Source organism: Lepidochelys olivacea (assembly GCF_965140295.1).
Source record: "Lepidochelys olivacea isolate rLepOli2 genome assembly, chromosome: 16".
NCBI classification, from domain to species: Eukaryota; Metazoa; Chordata; order Testudines; family Cheloniidae; genus Lepidochelys; species Lepidochelys olivacea.
The window spans coordinates 23,037,624-23,053,792 of NC_140426.1; the positions used below are offsets into that span (position 1 = coordinate 23,037,624).

The 16,169-nt window shown below is 38.8% G+C and overlaps 1 protein-coding gene and 1 long non-coding RNA gene across 3 annotated transcripts in view; one reads left to right on the forward strand and one right to left on the reverse strand.

The window, feature by feature from the left end:
- Positions 1-16,169, forward strand: part of CNTRL (centriolin) — a 60,002-nt gene that overhangs the window by 2,387 nt on the left and 41,446 nt on the right. The window contains exons 2-11 of one of the 2 annotated variants that reach the window (XM_084650426.1): positions 2,372-2,638; positions 3,749-3,882; positions 4,498-4,628; positions 6,672-6,813; positions 7,763-7,949; positions 8,967-9,160; positions 11,578-11,634; positions 12,709-12,828; positions 13,854-14,079; positions 15,586-15,695. In XM_084650426.1, coding sequence (XP_084506552.1) covers positions 2,413-2,638; positions 3,749-3,882; positions 4,498-4,628; positions 6,672-6,813; positions 7,763-7,949; positions 8,967-9,160; positions 11,578-11,634; positions 12,709-12,828; positions 13,854-14,079; positions 15,586-15,695 — 1,527 coding nt within the window. In that variant the 5' untranslated portion in view covers positions 2,372-2,412. The remainder of the gene's footprint in view (positions 1-2,371; positions 2,639-3,748; positions 3,883-4,497; positions 4,629-6,671; positions 6,814-7,762; positions 7,950-8,966; positions 9,161-11,577; positions 11,635-12,708; positions 12,829-13,853; positions 14,080-15,585; positions 15,696-16,169) is intronic. The other variant, XM_084650427.1, reaches the window with a different exon arrangement.
- Positions 2,444-16,169, reverse strand: part of LOC311532178 — a 42,219-nt gene continuing 28,493 nt past the window's right edge. The window contains exons 2-3 of the long non-coding RNA XR_014714345.1: positions 11,160-11,293; positions 2,444-2,548 (exon numbers count right to left, since the gene is read on the reverse strand). This is a non-coding gene — a long non-coding RNA (uncharacterized lncRNA). The remainder of the gene's footprint in view (positions 2,549-11,159; positions 11,294-16,169) is intronic.

The following is a 16,169-nucleotide window of genomic DNA, read 5'->3' on the forward strand; positions in this document are numbered from 1 at the left end:
CGCCTCAGGTGAGAGGGGCCCGACCCCCATCCCTTCCCCCCCCCCACCAGCGCCTCAGGTGAGAGGGGCCCGACCCCCATCCCTTCCCCCCCCCCACCAGCGCCTCAGGTGAGAGGGGCCCGACCCCCATCCCTTCCCCCCCCCCCCACCAGCGCCTCAGGTGAGAGGGGCCCGACCCCCATCCCTTCCCCCCCCCCCACCAGCGCCTCAGGTGAGAGGGGCCCGACCCCCATCCCTTCCCCCCCCCCCACCAGCGCCTCAGGTGAGAGGGGCCCGACCCCCATCCCTTCCCCCCCCCCCCCACCAGCGCCTCAGGTGAGAGGGGCCCGACCCCCATCCCTTCCCCCCCCCCCCACCAGCGCCTCAGGTGAGAGGGGCCCGACCCCCATCCCTTCCCCCCCCCCCCACCAGCGCCTCAGGTGAGAGGGGCCCGACCCCCATCCCTTCCCCCCCCCCCCCACCAGCGCCTCAGGTGAGAGGGGCCCGACCCCCATCCCTTCCCCCCCCCCCCCACCAGCGCCTCAGGTGAGAGGGGCCCGACCCCCATCCCTTCCCCCCCCCCCCACCAGCGCCTCAGGTGAGAGGGGCCCGACCCCCATCCCTTCCCCCCCCCCCCACCAGCGCCTCAGGTGAGAGGGGCCCGACCCCCATCCCTCCCCCCCCCCACCAGCGCCTCAGGTGAGAGGGGCCCGACCCCCATCCCTCCCCCCCCCCCACCAGCGCCTCAGGTGAGAGGGGCCCGACCCCCATCCCTCCCCCCCCCCCACCAGCGCCTCAGGTGAGAGGGGCCCGACCCCCATCCCTTCCCCCCCCCCACCAGCGCCTCAGGTGAGAGGGGCCCGACCCCCATCCCTTCCCCCCCCCCACCAGCGCCTCAGGTGAGAGGGGCCCGACCCCCATCCCTTCCCCCCCCCCACCAGCGCCTCAGGTGAGAGGGGCCCGACCCCCCATCCACATGTCCCCAGCGCCTCAGGTAACTGGGGACTGCCCCCCCCCCCATGTCCTGACTGGGTCTCAGAGCCACAGGAAGGGGTGCTGGTGTGCGTAGTGCGTCAGTCAGAGGGTAGCAGAATTGATGTGCAGTTGTCATGTCAAAGTGCCCTGTGAAGTGCCACTTCTGCGAACTGTTGTTTACTGTGAAGTTGTGTTGTATAGAAGTTGTATTGCTGCCAGGGTGCAGCAATGTGCTGATTATGAAGTCCTGGTGATGGGGTGTGGAGTTACACTGATGTTGTTTTAGTGTGGCGACATGTGGATGTGCAGTGTAAAATCACATGTGCATGTTGTGTTAGTTCATAAAATAAAACAAATAAACCTCTTAATTCCTATCGTCTATGAAGAATGAGCTTCTGGCTGTTTTGGAGCCTTGAGGTGGACCAGAAGAGTGACTTTTATACAATCATGGCAGTTATCATCCCCTTTTGAATGAAGAAGTCTCCAAAGCTTTGTGCCACATGAGTGATTACATTGTGTCTAGCAAGAAAACCCCACGATAAAGACCATTAATCTTCAAAAGGCAGATGCTCTCATCTTGGCTTTATAAAGTGTGGACCAAAATGTGCTTTTGCCTCCTGGCTTGATTTTGTAAAAATCATTCCACAGTGAGGATGTGGGTTTATGGGCTTCCACAAACAGAAAGAATACATTGAACCTTTAGTTGATGAGTAGAATTAACCTAGAGTAAGTATATTTTATTATGTAAGGCATTTTATTTAGGTACCAGATAATCAAATGCCCTCAGCCTATTATGAATATTAACTGCATTGGCTTGCAATCTACTTCCAGATGCATTAAAGTCAGTGGAAGTAGAAGTATCATAGAATATCAGGATTGGAAGGGACCTCAGGAGGTCATCTAGTCCAACCCCCTGCTCAAAGCAGGACCAATCCCCAATTTTTGCTCCAAATCCCTAAATGGCCCCCTCAAGGATTGAACTCAGAACCCTGGGTTTACCAGGCCAATGTTCAAACCACTAAGATATCCCTCCCCCCCAATGGAAGTAGTGTGTGTTTAGTGGAGGGTCTCCATTTGAGGAATTTCCTCTTCCTGCATTGTGGTTCATCAGGACCCAACTTTACTAACTATTAGAGAATGGGGTAAGATACATCTTTTTTTCAAGGATTGTTGCTGAAGAGCTTTTTCTTAGGGTAGGATGGCAGAGAGGAGATGAGGTTTTTTTTACTCTTTATTGTGTGCCATCTAAATATGGCATTTTGGGAATTTATATCAAACACAGATGCCAAGACAATGTGTGCATAAACATCATTAAATAAAACAAATATACAGTATTTCAGTTTACATCTAAACAGTTTCAGTAAGATTTATGTACATGTACAGTCCATGACAATCTTGAATATATATATATTTTTAGTTTTACAGATTTTTGCCAGATGACTTACTGCGTTCTGTGCAATGAAGAAAGGGTCATCACAAAGAACATCACCCAGAAAAAGACAGATATCACCCTCTCGTACGCCTAGTCCAATGTTGACTGTCACTTCAAGTAGCAGGTCACCATCTCCTCTTAGCAGGCAGGGCACACCTGCAACTTCCAAAAGAAGGGGACAGAGGTATCAACAGCTTGATGTTACAGTAGAAAGTGATGTAGGAGCTTCTTTTGAATATCAGATTGACAAAGGTATTGTGTAAATAATAAGAATCAACCCTGAATGCATTTAATATTGGCAGAATAAAATTAGCTACATGTCCATCTATTATAAGGTGTATTAAAGGGTCATTGTCACATATTTTAGACCCCATATTTAGCCTACCCTATAATAAATTGTCTTAAATTGCTTAGGCATCATCCAGAGTCCAAATATCGACATTATATATTTCTGATTTTAAACCCCTAAGAACTGTTTTATACAGAGCATACCCCCTCAGGCAGCAGAGGGGGCATAAATTAACCGATTGCCCCTAATCCTAGACCTGTACATTATCATCAGTGAAAGGTGATGTACAAATATAACCGTAAACAAGACATCTTTGTTTCAAGTTCAATTGGAAATCAAACAGCTGGAGAAAGTCAGTATTTACTACATACACAAGATTAAATTAAAGGGACACTGATATATTAAAAATACATATGTAATAAGTCAATGAAAACATTTTATCACATATTATATGTAATATTAATATTTCAGCTGAAAGACTAGATGAAAAAAGATTTGGATTAATATTTATTTTGCTCCATAAATTTGCATGGTGCTTTATTATGATTTGTATTAAAGTAGCAAGGGCTACCAATATATAACAAAGAGACAATTCTTTCCCTGAAGAGCTACAGGAATAAAAGTCACATGATCCATGCCCCCAGATTTTATAATCCAAACAGGAATTGATGATGATGGGAAAGGTGAGGGAAGCTAGAAATCTCACTTAATCAAGTTCTTGGCACACAAGGACCGGGGCACTCTGATAGCAACAGTGGCACTAGAAACTGTACAGGGGTAGCAAAATGAGGCCCTGACTCCTTTCATCTTCCTGCACTAGACAGTGGAGGTGGACTGGCACAGGGATAATGCACACTGCATCTTGTTAAAGGATTTACCAGGTGCCCCTCCTCAACGCTCCCAGAGGCATTGTATTTTCCTCAGGCACAACGCTTCTTGGAGCTGCTGTCAATGTGTATCTCCTTCTCAGCCTCTATGCAGGTTTCCCTTGTTTTGTTGTACTAACTAAGCAAAAGTATTACACTTTTTTTCTTTCAGTGCTAGTTGAATCACACTTTTTCTATAATTTGCAGATGAAGACTGTATTAGTCCAGGAGTTAAATACATTACAGAATCTCTTATTAAAAACCTGTCCAAACAGGAAAATTTGACATACGTAAAATCACTGAATCTTTCTCTTGCTAAGGATGGGGGCAAGAAATTTAAGGTGGGTTACTGCATGCAATTTCTTATTAACTATAATTCACAATAGTATTAAAGTTCAATAATATTTTAAAACATTGGAAATAATGGTTAGGAAAACACTTTAAGTAGATGAGAAGAGCCAGTCTACCTCTCTGGGCCCAATTCTGCAACCGCTACTTATGAAAGTAAGAATTACAGAATCAAGCCTCATCATGGTACAAATTACCATCGATACCAATGAGAGTTTCACATGTGGAACAAAGCTAAAACATGGGTACATGTTTGTGTAATTTCTCAACTTCTGGATAGTGGTGCCTCTTATGGATTTATTTTATTTTAATTTTTTGTGTGGAAAGTAGTCCTTTCTGTAGATGAGGCTGGTCTACTGCAGAGCTAGTAGCACCTGTAGTTTTCCACTCTTTTGCAGTATGGAAAGTTGCAGGTGTGTTCAGCTGCAGGTGTGTCCCGACGCAAAATTTCAGAGCTCAGATTTGCAATTCTATGGTAAAGGGGATAATAATGATTTGTAGTAGCTTTTATGGAGACATGATTCTTAAAAACATAAACCTGCTGTTCTGAATGCAAATATAGGTACCATCTTGTATTAACAAACTACTACATATAATTTGTTTTTTAGTACATAGAAAAATTAGAAGAGTGCTCTAAACTAGAGGTATTAAATCTCAGTAACAATCAAATAGAGAAGATTGAGAAGTTGGATAAACAGTTAAAGCTACACGAACTCAATTTGTCCTACAATAAAATCAGGTAAGCGGACACTCTGTTTTTGGTGTGGGTGGAGAATGTTACTTATTTTTAAAAATTTAAGTTGTTCAGATTCTATGGTCAGGAGTGTGGTATAAAAGTTAGATATATTTAAAATATTTCATGCATTAATATTACAAAATGTTCTTGCTGTTTGTTATATGAGAATGGAAAAGATTCACCTTCAGAAAAGAGAACTGAAAGATTAAACTGAAAGGGCCTGCTCATGCAGTCAGTGCACTCATTAAACTCCTATTTTATTTGCCACAAAAGGGCAGCTTTCAGTGTTTTGGGAGGAAGTTACTCGATTGAAAAAATGCTGAGGGGACAGTGGATGGGATGAAAGAGCAACTTCTCCGTGCTCCCATTAGTTTTACCACTGATAAAGTAGGCTTATTAATTCTTTCTATAGGAGGTTTTCTTTGCAAGTGCAGTAACCACAATAGCAGTAAAGAGGTTAATAAAGGAAGTGTGCAGAAGACTGACTAAATAGTATTTCTGCATGCTGCAGTGATGCAACTTCCTCTTTCAAGAGGGTTAGAAAACAAAATGAAATAATACCATACTAGTAAAGTGATATATACCTATAAGATTACTTTCCGTTTTTGCTTGATTATAATATACATAGCTTAAATGACACCTTGGTTATGACTTGTTTTGTACTGTTACTATGTATTTGAAACATATATTGCAGAATTAAGGTTAATTACAAAAATGATTGTTTGGGCTATTGAGGCACTTCTCTATTGGTGGCCATTCCTAACGTATGGTAGCCAAAAGAATAGGCACTGCAATAGTAACCAGTGTAGGCAGTCAACAGCAGTGATGTGGCGGCATACATTTTTCTTTTATGTCTATGGCACTATAAAAAACAAAACCTCTTGTATGGTCTACCTATTTGAAGTTGTTCAGTAGCTTCATAAAAATGTGTTCTTCACACCATAATGTCTTCAGGTAGTGCAGACAACCAACTTGCTGTGTTCCCAAAATACGTATGGAAGATATTTGTATTTACACCATTAAAAACCAGGTGACAGGTACATTAGTGTCATCTCATCTCACACATTTCTTTGCTTTCACTGGTTTGACAAACGACTGTGCTCACTGACAGACCTTTGAGTATGCCATATGATCACTTAAACACCAAATATTACACAAATTATACAAAGAGTCTAAATATAAAATTTACCAGAAATGAATGTGTATTACAAACCATTCCACCCCTTGTGCAGCATGATTGGTTAATGTAAAGGGATAACAGCATTGTCCGTAAAGCTCCACTATGTATGGGAGGTACTGTTGGGCCTCTTCTTCCTCTCTTACTTTTGTTGATAAGAAAAGTCTTTTTTAGTGTCTTTTTACACTACATACATCACATACATACTTGGATTTGCAAAATATAGAAATGCTTTCTGACCACGATTCTGACAAGAAAGTGAAACTCCACTGTGGAAAAAATGGCAGTTATGTGTATTAAGGTCAATTGAAAAGTACTTGCGAACAAAGGTAATTTAGTTATATATTTTCTGAAGCTGATTTCTTTCCAAAAGAGAAACATTCTATTGATTTTTTTCTTTATACTGTACATCTTCCACATTTGAGAGGCTACAGACTAGCCACACCTTTATAATCAAAATTATGGTGTCTGGTTTTTTGCCTTTGCTTGATTCATGTTTCCTAGGGCTGATTCTAAAATGTGAGAGAGGGGAAAGTGAATTTATTAAAATGAAACTCTGAAGGTGTTTTCATCATTTTAATTATAGTGTTAAAATAAGGAGATGTAAGATACTTAATGCATATTACAGAGAAATCTGCAATGAAGTCCAGCTACAATAGGCAACGTCTGTCTTATCTAACCACTTTAAAATATATCCAGGTTTTCAGTATAGTTTTGTTTGATCACCTTCACTGTGCATCCATTTTTACTGTTTTTTTCGGTGACCAGTTAAGACAGGTTTCACTGTACAGTATCCCTGAGGCCATAGCTACACTGTATATATGATTTGCTTCATGATGTCTAAATTCTATTTCTCTTCTTGTTTCCAGTAAAATTGAAGGTCTAGAGCATATGCAGAATCTACAAAAGTTGAACCTTGCAGGAAATGAGATTGAGCACATTCCTGTGTGGGTAGGCAAGAAATTAAGGTCCCTGCGCATCCTTATTTTGAGGCAAAATAAAATATCATCAGTAAGTGACTTTAACTAGGAGAAATAATTGTTAGAAATATTTTATTTTTAAAAAACTTTCATATTTAACTTCTCAATCAGCAACATGAAAATTACAGGCTCTCTGGGGAAAAGATATAATAATATAGATTTGCTGTCTACATAACAAGGCTACTCACTGTTTATCAGGAAAATTCTCCCTCTGTCACAAAGCACTCACATCATACAAACTATTATTAGTCAGGGCAATGTAAGGCTTTGCAAGCTCAGGAAAGACTTCATGGAAGTTGACAAGCTTCTCCCAAATTGTGGGTTCCATTTCAATTCTTCATGCTGTGTGCCCAACTCTAATTAGCATAAGTTAGTTACATATGTGCTTTGTGCAAAGAATAGAAATGATTGGCATTTCAAAAAAACTTCTTAACTGAGACATGATTAGATTAATGTTTGTGGTCCCTTTTGTGTACTCTGCAAGAATATGGCTGTGAGTAGGGCTCATTTTAGTGGTAGTAAAGCTCCTGAAGAAACCATGCTGTAGGAGCCAAGATGGTCCAGCCCTCTTTGAAGACAGCTTCACAGGGTTGGTGTTCCATTTCCCCATGAACCCCAAGGGTGTCTGGGATTGGAAAGCTGGTATTTCTCCCCCTCCCCCAAAGTGCCCCTCCACCTGAGGTGACATCTACTTGGAATTTCCAAGGTCAAGATTCCATAACTTTCTCTCCACTTCCCATGGGTTTCTCCCACAGAGAACACTTTAACTCCATAAATTTAGTTCACAATTTGAGCTCTGATATTGCTATATAATTTTGGTGGGGGCATCAGTTTTAGAAATTACATTGTTATATAAACAGTGAAATGTAGCCTTCACTTACATTAACAATGTATTTTATTTAAAAAGTAGAAAATGGATGGTAGGGGAGTGATTGTCTTTGGAAAGATGTCTAATCATTGTACCTTTCTCTTTGGTTTAGCTCCATGACATAGCTAAGCTGAAGCCCTTAAAAGACTTGACTTCTTTGTTCCTGGCAGACAATCCAGTTGTAAATCTGCCTCATTACCGCCTATATACCATATTCCACCTACGCTCACTGGAAAACCTTGACGGACAGCCAGTGACAAATCATGACAGGAAGGAGGCTCTTGAGAGGTTTAATTTAGGTAATCATGATGATATGTTAGAGCTACTGTGAACTATACCAAATTTAGAAGGTTATATTTAAAAGCTTTGTAATTCCTGATGTCATGATTTGATATGGATTATTAAAATTAAGATTTAAGTACACTGTTAAAGTTTACTGCCAACTTATGATGTGACCAGCTATGTCCTCTTAAAAACTGTTTAAAGGTCCTCCAAGAAAAAAAGGAGGATTTTAGCCTACTCAGTGTCCAATTCTATTGTAGACACAAGAAGAATTATCTTTTATTTAAATTCATATTTAAGAAGGCTGACTTTATGTATCATAAGGTCACAAGCTATGTTTTACTTCTCATCTCACTTTAAATTATGTCACGTATGGAAAATCACAGCATAGTGGGCTTGATTCTTAGTAACTCCGTTCCTGTGCTTGGGACAGGGATTGGGTGGGCAAGAATGGTATAACTTAAGCTTTGCTTCCCTTAAAAACTGAAGTGCAGTGCACTCTAGCTACACCCCTGCCGTGCTCCTAACTTTGGAGGTTGTGAGAAGGCCAGTATATAGCCCTTATACCAGCTCTTCCCTGGCTAAAGATACCCTGCATAAAGGATATTTTCAGGGCACCATTTCCACCCACATTGTGATCCTCTTACACTGCCAGAGTGGTATAAAGGAGCCTTAGTATAACTTCTCATTCTCTGTATATGCACATAGAGATAGCTAACCAAAACAAGAAGCTGGAAAGGTTTGAAATTTTGGTTTAATTGAAGATGCCTGTTTAAAAACAAAAGATTTCAAAGTTTGTATATCAGACATAATTCTGATATACATCTAAAGAACAAGACTTACATGTAAAGCACAATATAAGTAAAACAAGAATTATTTCAGGAAGTTCTCTTAAGTATTTATTTCAGTACAGATTTTAAAAAATTGTGTAAATATACTAATTGCCTTAAAGTGGAGAAGCACCATTGCTTCCAAGTTTGATTGAAGAAGCAACTGGAAAAATGTTTGAGTGTTTGGATTATTTTGTTTTGCAGAAGAAATAGAAAAATTAGAAAAAGATTTAGAGAAAACGATAAAAGAGATGGAGGACCTTAAAATTAAACAGTTTGAAGTGCTTGAACAACTTCAGCATCAAGATGAGGTGAATAGATCACTAAAACAAAAAACCCTTCAACAGAAACAAATCTACAAAGAACTTGAGAGGGACCTGGACACCAAAAATGAATTGGTAAATTAATCATTTGGGTTAAAAATAAATACTGAAGAAATATTTTTGAGAATCATTTTGTTTCACTAACAATAAATGCAATATAATATATGTTTAAATGCTTGGGGATTTATGTTTAAATTTGTATTTAGATGGCTCAGTGGATTGTAAGTGGGATATGAAGCTTTTCTGATACAGGGCGATGCTTCAACTCCAGGCAGACTGGTAGTGACCAATCCACATTCAGCAGGTCTCTGGTATTTTGTGTGTAGTGAGTTAATGTTCTTGGACCAGTTCCTTGAGGGAAAGATCCACATTACCAGTTGTGACAGTGGTGGCTTTGGTAATCTTGGGGTGGAGGCCAAAGATGGAATGGGGCAGAGAGAATTAACTCACTGTAATTAATTTCACTCTACCTGGATGAGGCACAATGGTGAAGTTGCCAGGAGAAGTTTACACTTCCACTGCCTGTGCTGTATCTATATTGTGGATAAAACCAGGACTTTAGTCTCCAGGGTTGTTAAATCTGGCACCTTTCACATACACTATACTCAGTGTAGCACTACATTCATAAAGTCAACCGTCTGCTCAGATTGCTTAAGACTTATGTAAATGGTATTTTGTTAGACCGAGAACCTAGAGCAATTTACATATTTAGAGGTGTCTGACTAGGAGTTACCATAGTGGTATCTCTGAGAAGAAATTGCCATCTAAATTTTAAAGCACCTCCAGCTGGGGAAGAAGCAGGAATAATAACTGAAACTGATCCAATCCAGCACAATATACTTGTGGCCTTCCGAGTCAAACAAGCCCTAGAAAAGCGTTATACTGCAGAAGGACAGTCAATGCAGCATAAACGCCCATAAACAAATCTTGTTTAAATGGCCAATAGTTACAGAAGCCTGCAGATGAAAACTTGATGAGTTATAACTTGAATGCGCCATGTGTATATCTTCCCTTGCTGACACAGCAGGGGGTTCTGCCTTTTCACCATTATCTATCTCTCCATTTCCCAGAAAATCCTCCCTGGGATTGAAGATTTTGTGGCTTGGGAGTAGGCAAGCAGAGTAATATATGCTGTATCCTTACCAACTTCACAAAGAATAAGAACAAAACTTAATACATCCTGTGGCTTTATTACACTTTTGTATGCATTCCTTCTGTGTTATAGAACCATTGGTAAGCACAGGATGGTTGTGGTTTGAGGATTTTGTCCATGGACAGCAGAAGTTTCTCTGGCGACATGACTATATTGGCATTGTAATGCTAGGAAGCCTGAGAAGAAACATGGCCTTTGCACAGACTGCTCTGGCCCCTGGCAGATCTCACCTCTGTAGGTTTTGGGCACTGAACTTTCACTGACTTCACTGGAACCTGTGTGTGCTCATCTCATCTGAAAATTGAGCCCAGGGTATCTAATATTGGACACACAAATTGAGGCATCCAAAATGAGTAGCCACTTTTGAAAATTTTAGCTCTAAATTCTCTAAAAATATTACCTTTGTAATTCTATCCAGCATCTGCATGGATTCCTCCCACATGCCCAAGTAAATTTGCTAAACACCTTTAATTTGTACACCCACATTTCAAAATGTACAGATTTTTCATTAAAGAACCACATTCTGTATCTCTTTCCCTCCTCACTTACATTCTTTGCCCCCTTTTCTGCTCCTGTAACTTTTTATCCTGTGTGCAAGTTGAGTGGCCCATTGAATACCAAGAAACACATGGACATTTGCTTAGTTGTCTTTTCATTTAGTTTGCCTGGAAATAGGCAGTGTGTAATATACACATTTCTCCTGAATTAAGGCTTTCAAGTTATAAAATTGTATGTTTCCTATCACCTTAGTATTTTAAAAAAGCTAATGGCTGTTTGCCTCTAGTCATTTTTTGTTTAAAACTTTGTGTATTAGTAAGAGGTTAAGTTACTCATGGCTGCTAAATTTCTAGTGTACTGATGATTCTTCATTGTTTAATTTTTAAATTGCTGCTGTAGTGAAGAAAAATAATCCACACTTACCTTGTGATAGTAAAAGGTGTTTGCCACTGGGTTCTTCTTCATTACTGTTATTGTAGGTCATGTCCATTGTTTGCTTCTATTTTGCTCATATCATTCTAAGAGCCTGTATTTGAAGATTATCTTATCTTTCATTGCTGGGTGTAAAATGTAAAATTATAAATAATTAAACTTATCATTTGATTTATATACTTTCATTAGGTATGTCTGTGAAATCTTATTATTTAATATTTCCTTTCAGCTAAGAGATGAGTAGAGCTATACATTTGTATAAGTATACCCAGTATATTTTCTACCAAACAGCAGCATATTTCTAAAATGTAGTTCTCAGTATAGTGAGAGTTTAGCAGCATATATTTTACAACTTAACCCACTGTTATCCTTTGGATGACAAACTTTGCTTGCTTCTTTCTTCCTTTAGCTGGTATCTTGGTTTGTCACAGTTCCCTTTCCACTGAGCCTTTATTCCTCACTAAAGGTAGTCCCCATGTACAGCTGGATTGCACAATTTTGTATTTTTGCATAGGATATGCTTGCATGATGTCATAGTGTCAAAACATCTTAAATAAAAAAGTTACAATGAGACTAGTCATTTGCTTAATCTGCTATAATTCTTCTTCCTCAAATATTTTCTATTCTGAATGTGATTGAAGTTTTGCATGATACCAACTATTTAGATCTCTAAACCTTTCATTAAGCCTTTCCCTTATTCCAGTCTATTCTATATTTCTCTTCTTTTCCTCCATTAGTCCTACATTCTGCTGTCTATTGGAGCCTTGCTGCATGCTCTTCCTCAGGTATTCAGCATGAAAAGCTGACCAAAAAATAAATAAAAATCACATGATGGACCTTTGCTAAAAGTTTAAGTAACAACATAGGGTTGATATACAATGTATTACATTGAAGTTGGCTTTAACAATACTGTAAATATCTTCATAACTAAGTCAGTTTAACGTTAGGAAACTATGGGTGGTGTATTTCTTGCTAAATATATCACCATTTGATAGCACAATTTAAGTTCCTCTCAGCACAAAAACATAAAAAGAAAAATGTAAGAAGAGTGGTGTATTGTATTAGTAGCCTTATCGTTGTTCACTAGTTAGCCCTCTCTAAAACCTAAAGTAGTTTAACAAGATGCACCTGAAACAAAGTTTCTTATTCTGGCTTGTTAAACCATTACTTACAGAAAATTTACATAGTTGATTGATTAGATGTTTGACTAAGTTAGTTATTGACATGCCTGTTTCTTGAAACCTTTACTACATTGAGTAGCTATATTTGGGTTGTCTTTTTTGTGAGGAAAATGAAATATAGATTCAAAGGACCTTCATGTGATCATTTGTGTTACAGCAGGTTTGATTTTTGTCTGAGTCTTGTTTATAGTAATTTAATGTTATGTCCTTTGTTACCAAACCTTCTCATAACTGTTTTCTTGTATAGAGGCTTTGCATCACTATACAGTTAATGCATACAGTGATAAGTGCTAATGTATGTAGTAATTCAATATGGTACTTTGCTGGTGAAAGTGACTCGTGTTTTATACTGGCATTAGCTAAAGCAGAAGACAATGGAGTTAACCCGAGCATGCCAGAAGCAATACGAATTGGAGCAGGAACTGGCTTTTTATAAGATTGATGCCAAATTTGAGCCATTAAGTTATTTTCCACCAGAGGTAATTATTTAAAAAATAATGATTTTTTTGTGTTTGTCCCCTCTATTGCTTTGCATTCTAATAAAACTAAAAATGAGGCAGGACATGTTATTTACTGTAATTTTAAATAGAATTTGCTTTCTAAATAGTTACTGCTTGTCATTTGTGCAAATTAAACTTTGTTTGAAATTGGAAGTTATATACTTTTCTCTGCATGTTTTCTCGAAAGGCTTAAAGTCAATATTTTCTAATGTTACTATTAAGTGGCATTTAATATTTAAATATTAATGTTAATAGCTGTAAATTTGTTTTGGCTGAGTAAAGCTAGTGAATAGATCATTCATTCTTACTGATAATTATGCAATGGATTTTCCCCACTTTGGGCCTGATTCTTTAGCCTGTACTCACTCTGGGTGAAAATCTGACCCTACTGAAGTCAATAGTAAAACTCCCATTGACTTCAATGGGAGCAGGATTTCTATTCACTATTTTACTTACAGGAATAACCCCTTTTTGGATTGTAGAGTTTGGACCTCCTCCTTTAGAGTGGAAAGAGACATCACAACAGAAGTATAAAAAGATCAATGAGAATGTTCAATACTCCTGGTGAACTACTAATATATAGTTTTTGAAATATTCGGAAGAGTACAGTATGAGTAAAGTTAAAGGGCACCATCAATTAAAATCACACTTCTGCCTGAATTTACATTTTTAGTGTTACAAATATAATCTAAATTACTATAACTATAAGAGATTAGCAGTAAACAATTCCTTCAGTTCATTTGACAGAAGTTTTTATATGGTCAGTTTCACCAATGTGTCTGCAGGACTGTAGCCATAATCATTTTTTTCCATGTTGTTTGTGTGGGTGTCAATGAAGAACTCTTCATATATTTTTAAACTGTCTGGATTTCAAGTTGGTGGCCCTTTACATGTAGGTTAAATTCAAGTTTAAATGTAAAAAATCATGAATTACTTTTGAAGCCTCATAAAACATTTACTGTGTATGAAAATAATATAAGATATTTGTTCTTGTCATGTCTCAGGATGTTGAACTTGATGATGTACCTGGTGAAAGCCCTTACATTGGTAAAGCCAGGTACAAGAGAAATATGTATGCCAAAAAAGGTTACATAGCTAATAAAGCTCAACAAATACAAGTTGGAAAAATTGAACTAGATGAAGATCTACAGAGGAACCAGCAGCTTAAATTGAAACTTCATCAAACTCTAGATGTTCAGCTAGAAGATAAAGAAAAAAAGATTCAAGCTGGTAAAGTTTTAAATTTTCTCAAGCAAAAATATGAAACCAGTTCCCTTTATCTGATGTCAGTGGAACATTTTGATTTATGCTGAATTTCCCAACAAACTGCTCAAACTTTAGAATTAATGTGATATCTACATTTAGCATTTGATTGTGTATTTTTAGTCAATGTAGCTACATTTCAAAATTACCGTCAAATGACAAACAAAAAATGAGGACTGCAATAAATTGCTTTGAGAATTTAGCATGAAGGGACTTGATAATAAAATATTATTCTTTGATGTTTAACTTACAAAAATGTAGTGTTAAGGGCAAGATTCATATGCAGATTTCAAATGCACTAGAGAGCAGATTTCTCCCTCTCTTATCCCCCCATCTCAACTAAGTAATGTAAGGTGAGTAAAATTGAAGTTGGAAATAGGTTAATGCCTGTGTATTGGCAGATAAAATGCTGGATTGTCTCCTTCCATGGGCAACCCATTGGCTGAGAGCAGGGGTGGGCAGAGAAGCTACAACACTTAGTGAGTTTCACATTTGTGAGTTACCTCACAACTGTTCAATCACAACAGGTTTTGGGGGATTAGTAGAAGTCCACCCAACCACATGAAACCTCCAGATTTGCAGGGGCTACAAGAGTTTACATCTTTGCACTGTTGCTTTTCCTTTTACCAGTATCAGCATGGTTTCAGCAAGGGTGTGGCTGCCACTGCCCAAGCCCCTCACAGCTGTGCAGTAACAGCTGTGGGGACGGCAGAGAAACGGACACTGCTTGAGGTAGCATTGGTTCCCAATGGTACAACTGGAATACCAGCCAGGAATGATGCCAAGTTAAATAGCCAGTCCCGAGTTCAACTCCCATCCTTATCCTGAAAACACATTGGAGTCAAATTTTCCCCACAGGGCACTCTGAGTAGTTTCTCTAGGGTGAAGAGATAATGCCAGGAGGTGACTTTTTTTTTTTTTTTTTTCTTTCCCACTTCCACGTCCTCAAGGAGTTCTGCCTGAGTTGGCTGAGCCAATCTGAGTCCGTTGTAGAGTTAATTAGGATAATCAAGTAAAGCAATATATTGTATATTTATCAAACATACTAGGGAGAAATCAAATTAAGAAAATTTTTACAATTAAGTATATGGCAAAAAGTAATTGTGAAAGATCTTATTTATGTGATGCTTTGTGATATAACAACTTTGTTCATCAGGGTTTCACTTAGAGTATGTCTACCTAGCAGCTCGGAGAGGGCTTCCCACTACAGTAGACTGACATGCACTAGCTCTGCTTGAGCTAGCACACTTAAAATAGCAGTGCGGCTGTGACAGCATGGGTGGTGGCTCAGGCTAGTCTCCCAAGCACCGTACATACCCATGGGCTCAGGCAGGATAGTACTCAGGGGGCATTCATATCCTCAGGGGGACATAGTCTAGAGAGGATATGGAGGAAACAGATAATATATTATCAGTGTTATACAGAAATTATTAAAGTGTGTTTTGATTTTTTAATTATTTATTAATTTTACAGCCGAAGGAAGATTAGCAGAACTACAAAATGAAATAGTAAGTGCAGAGCAACACGTTTTAAAAGCAAAGGAGGAACTTAAACAACTGCAAGACACTGTGGCTCAGAAAAAAGTATGTAAAAGCTAATAACAATGTGAAGATAAAGAATAAAAATGTTTTGAAGCAATGTAGACATAGAAAATGTAATAATATGCTCCTCCCAGTTTTGTCAAGAAGTCCAATTAAGACAAGATTTTTTTTTCCCCCTTTATTTACTTTCCCTTGGAATTTTTAAAATACACTTAAATGAGGGTTTTAAAATAATTATTCAGGCACCAGGTCTCGGAGGTTTCCTGGCTCATTGGGCCAACGTTACACAATTTGGAGATTCTAAACTGTTTGTTGTCAAAGAGTGAACAACATATTCCTATTTTCATAGCTAATTTGTGAGCACTTGTCACCTGAGCAAAATAACCAGAAACAAGATGTCAGCAAGCTGGAGTTCCTAGTTTGTATCTAATTTAGGTTAATGCAGACTATAATAACTCCATGTTTATCAACTATATCTTTCAAAAAGATTCTGAATCAGCTGTTTTTCCATACCTC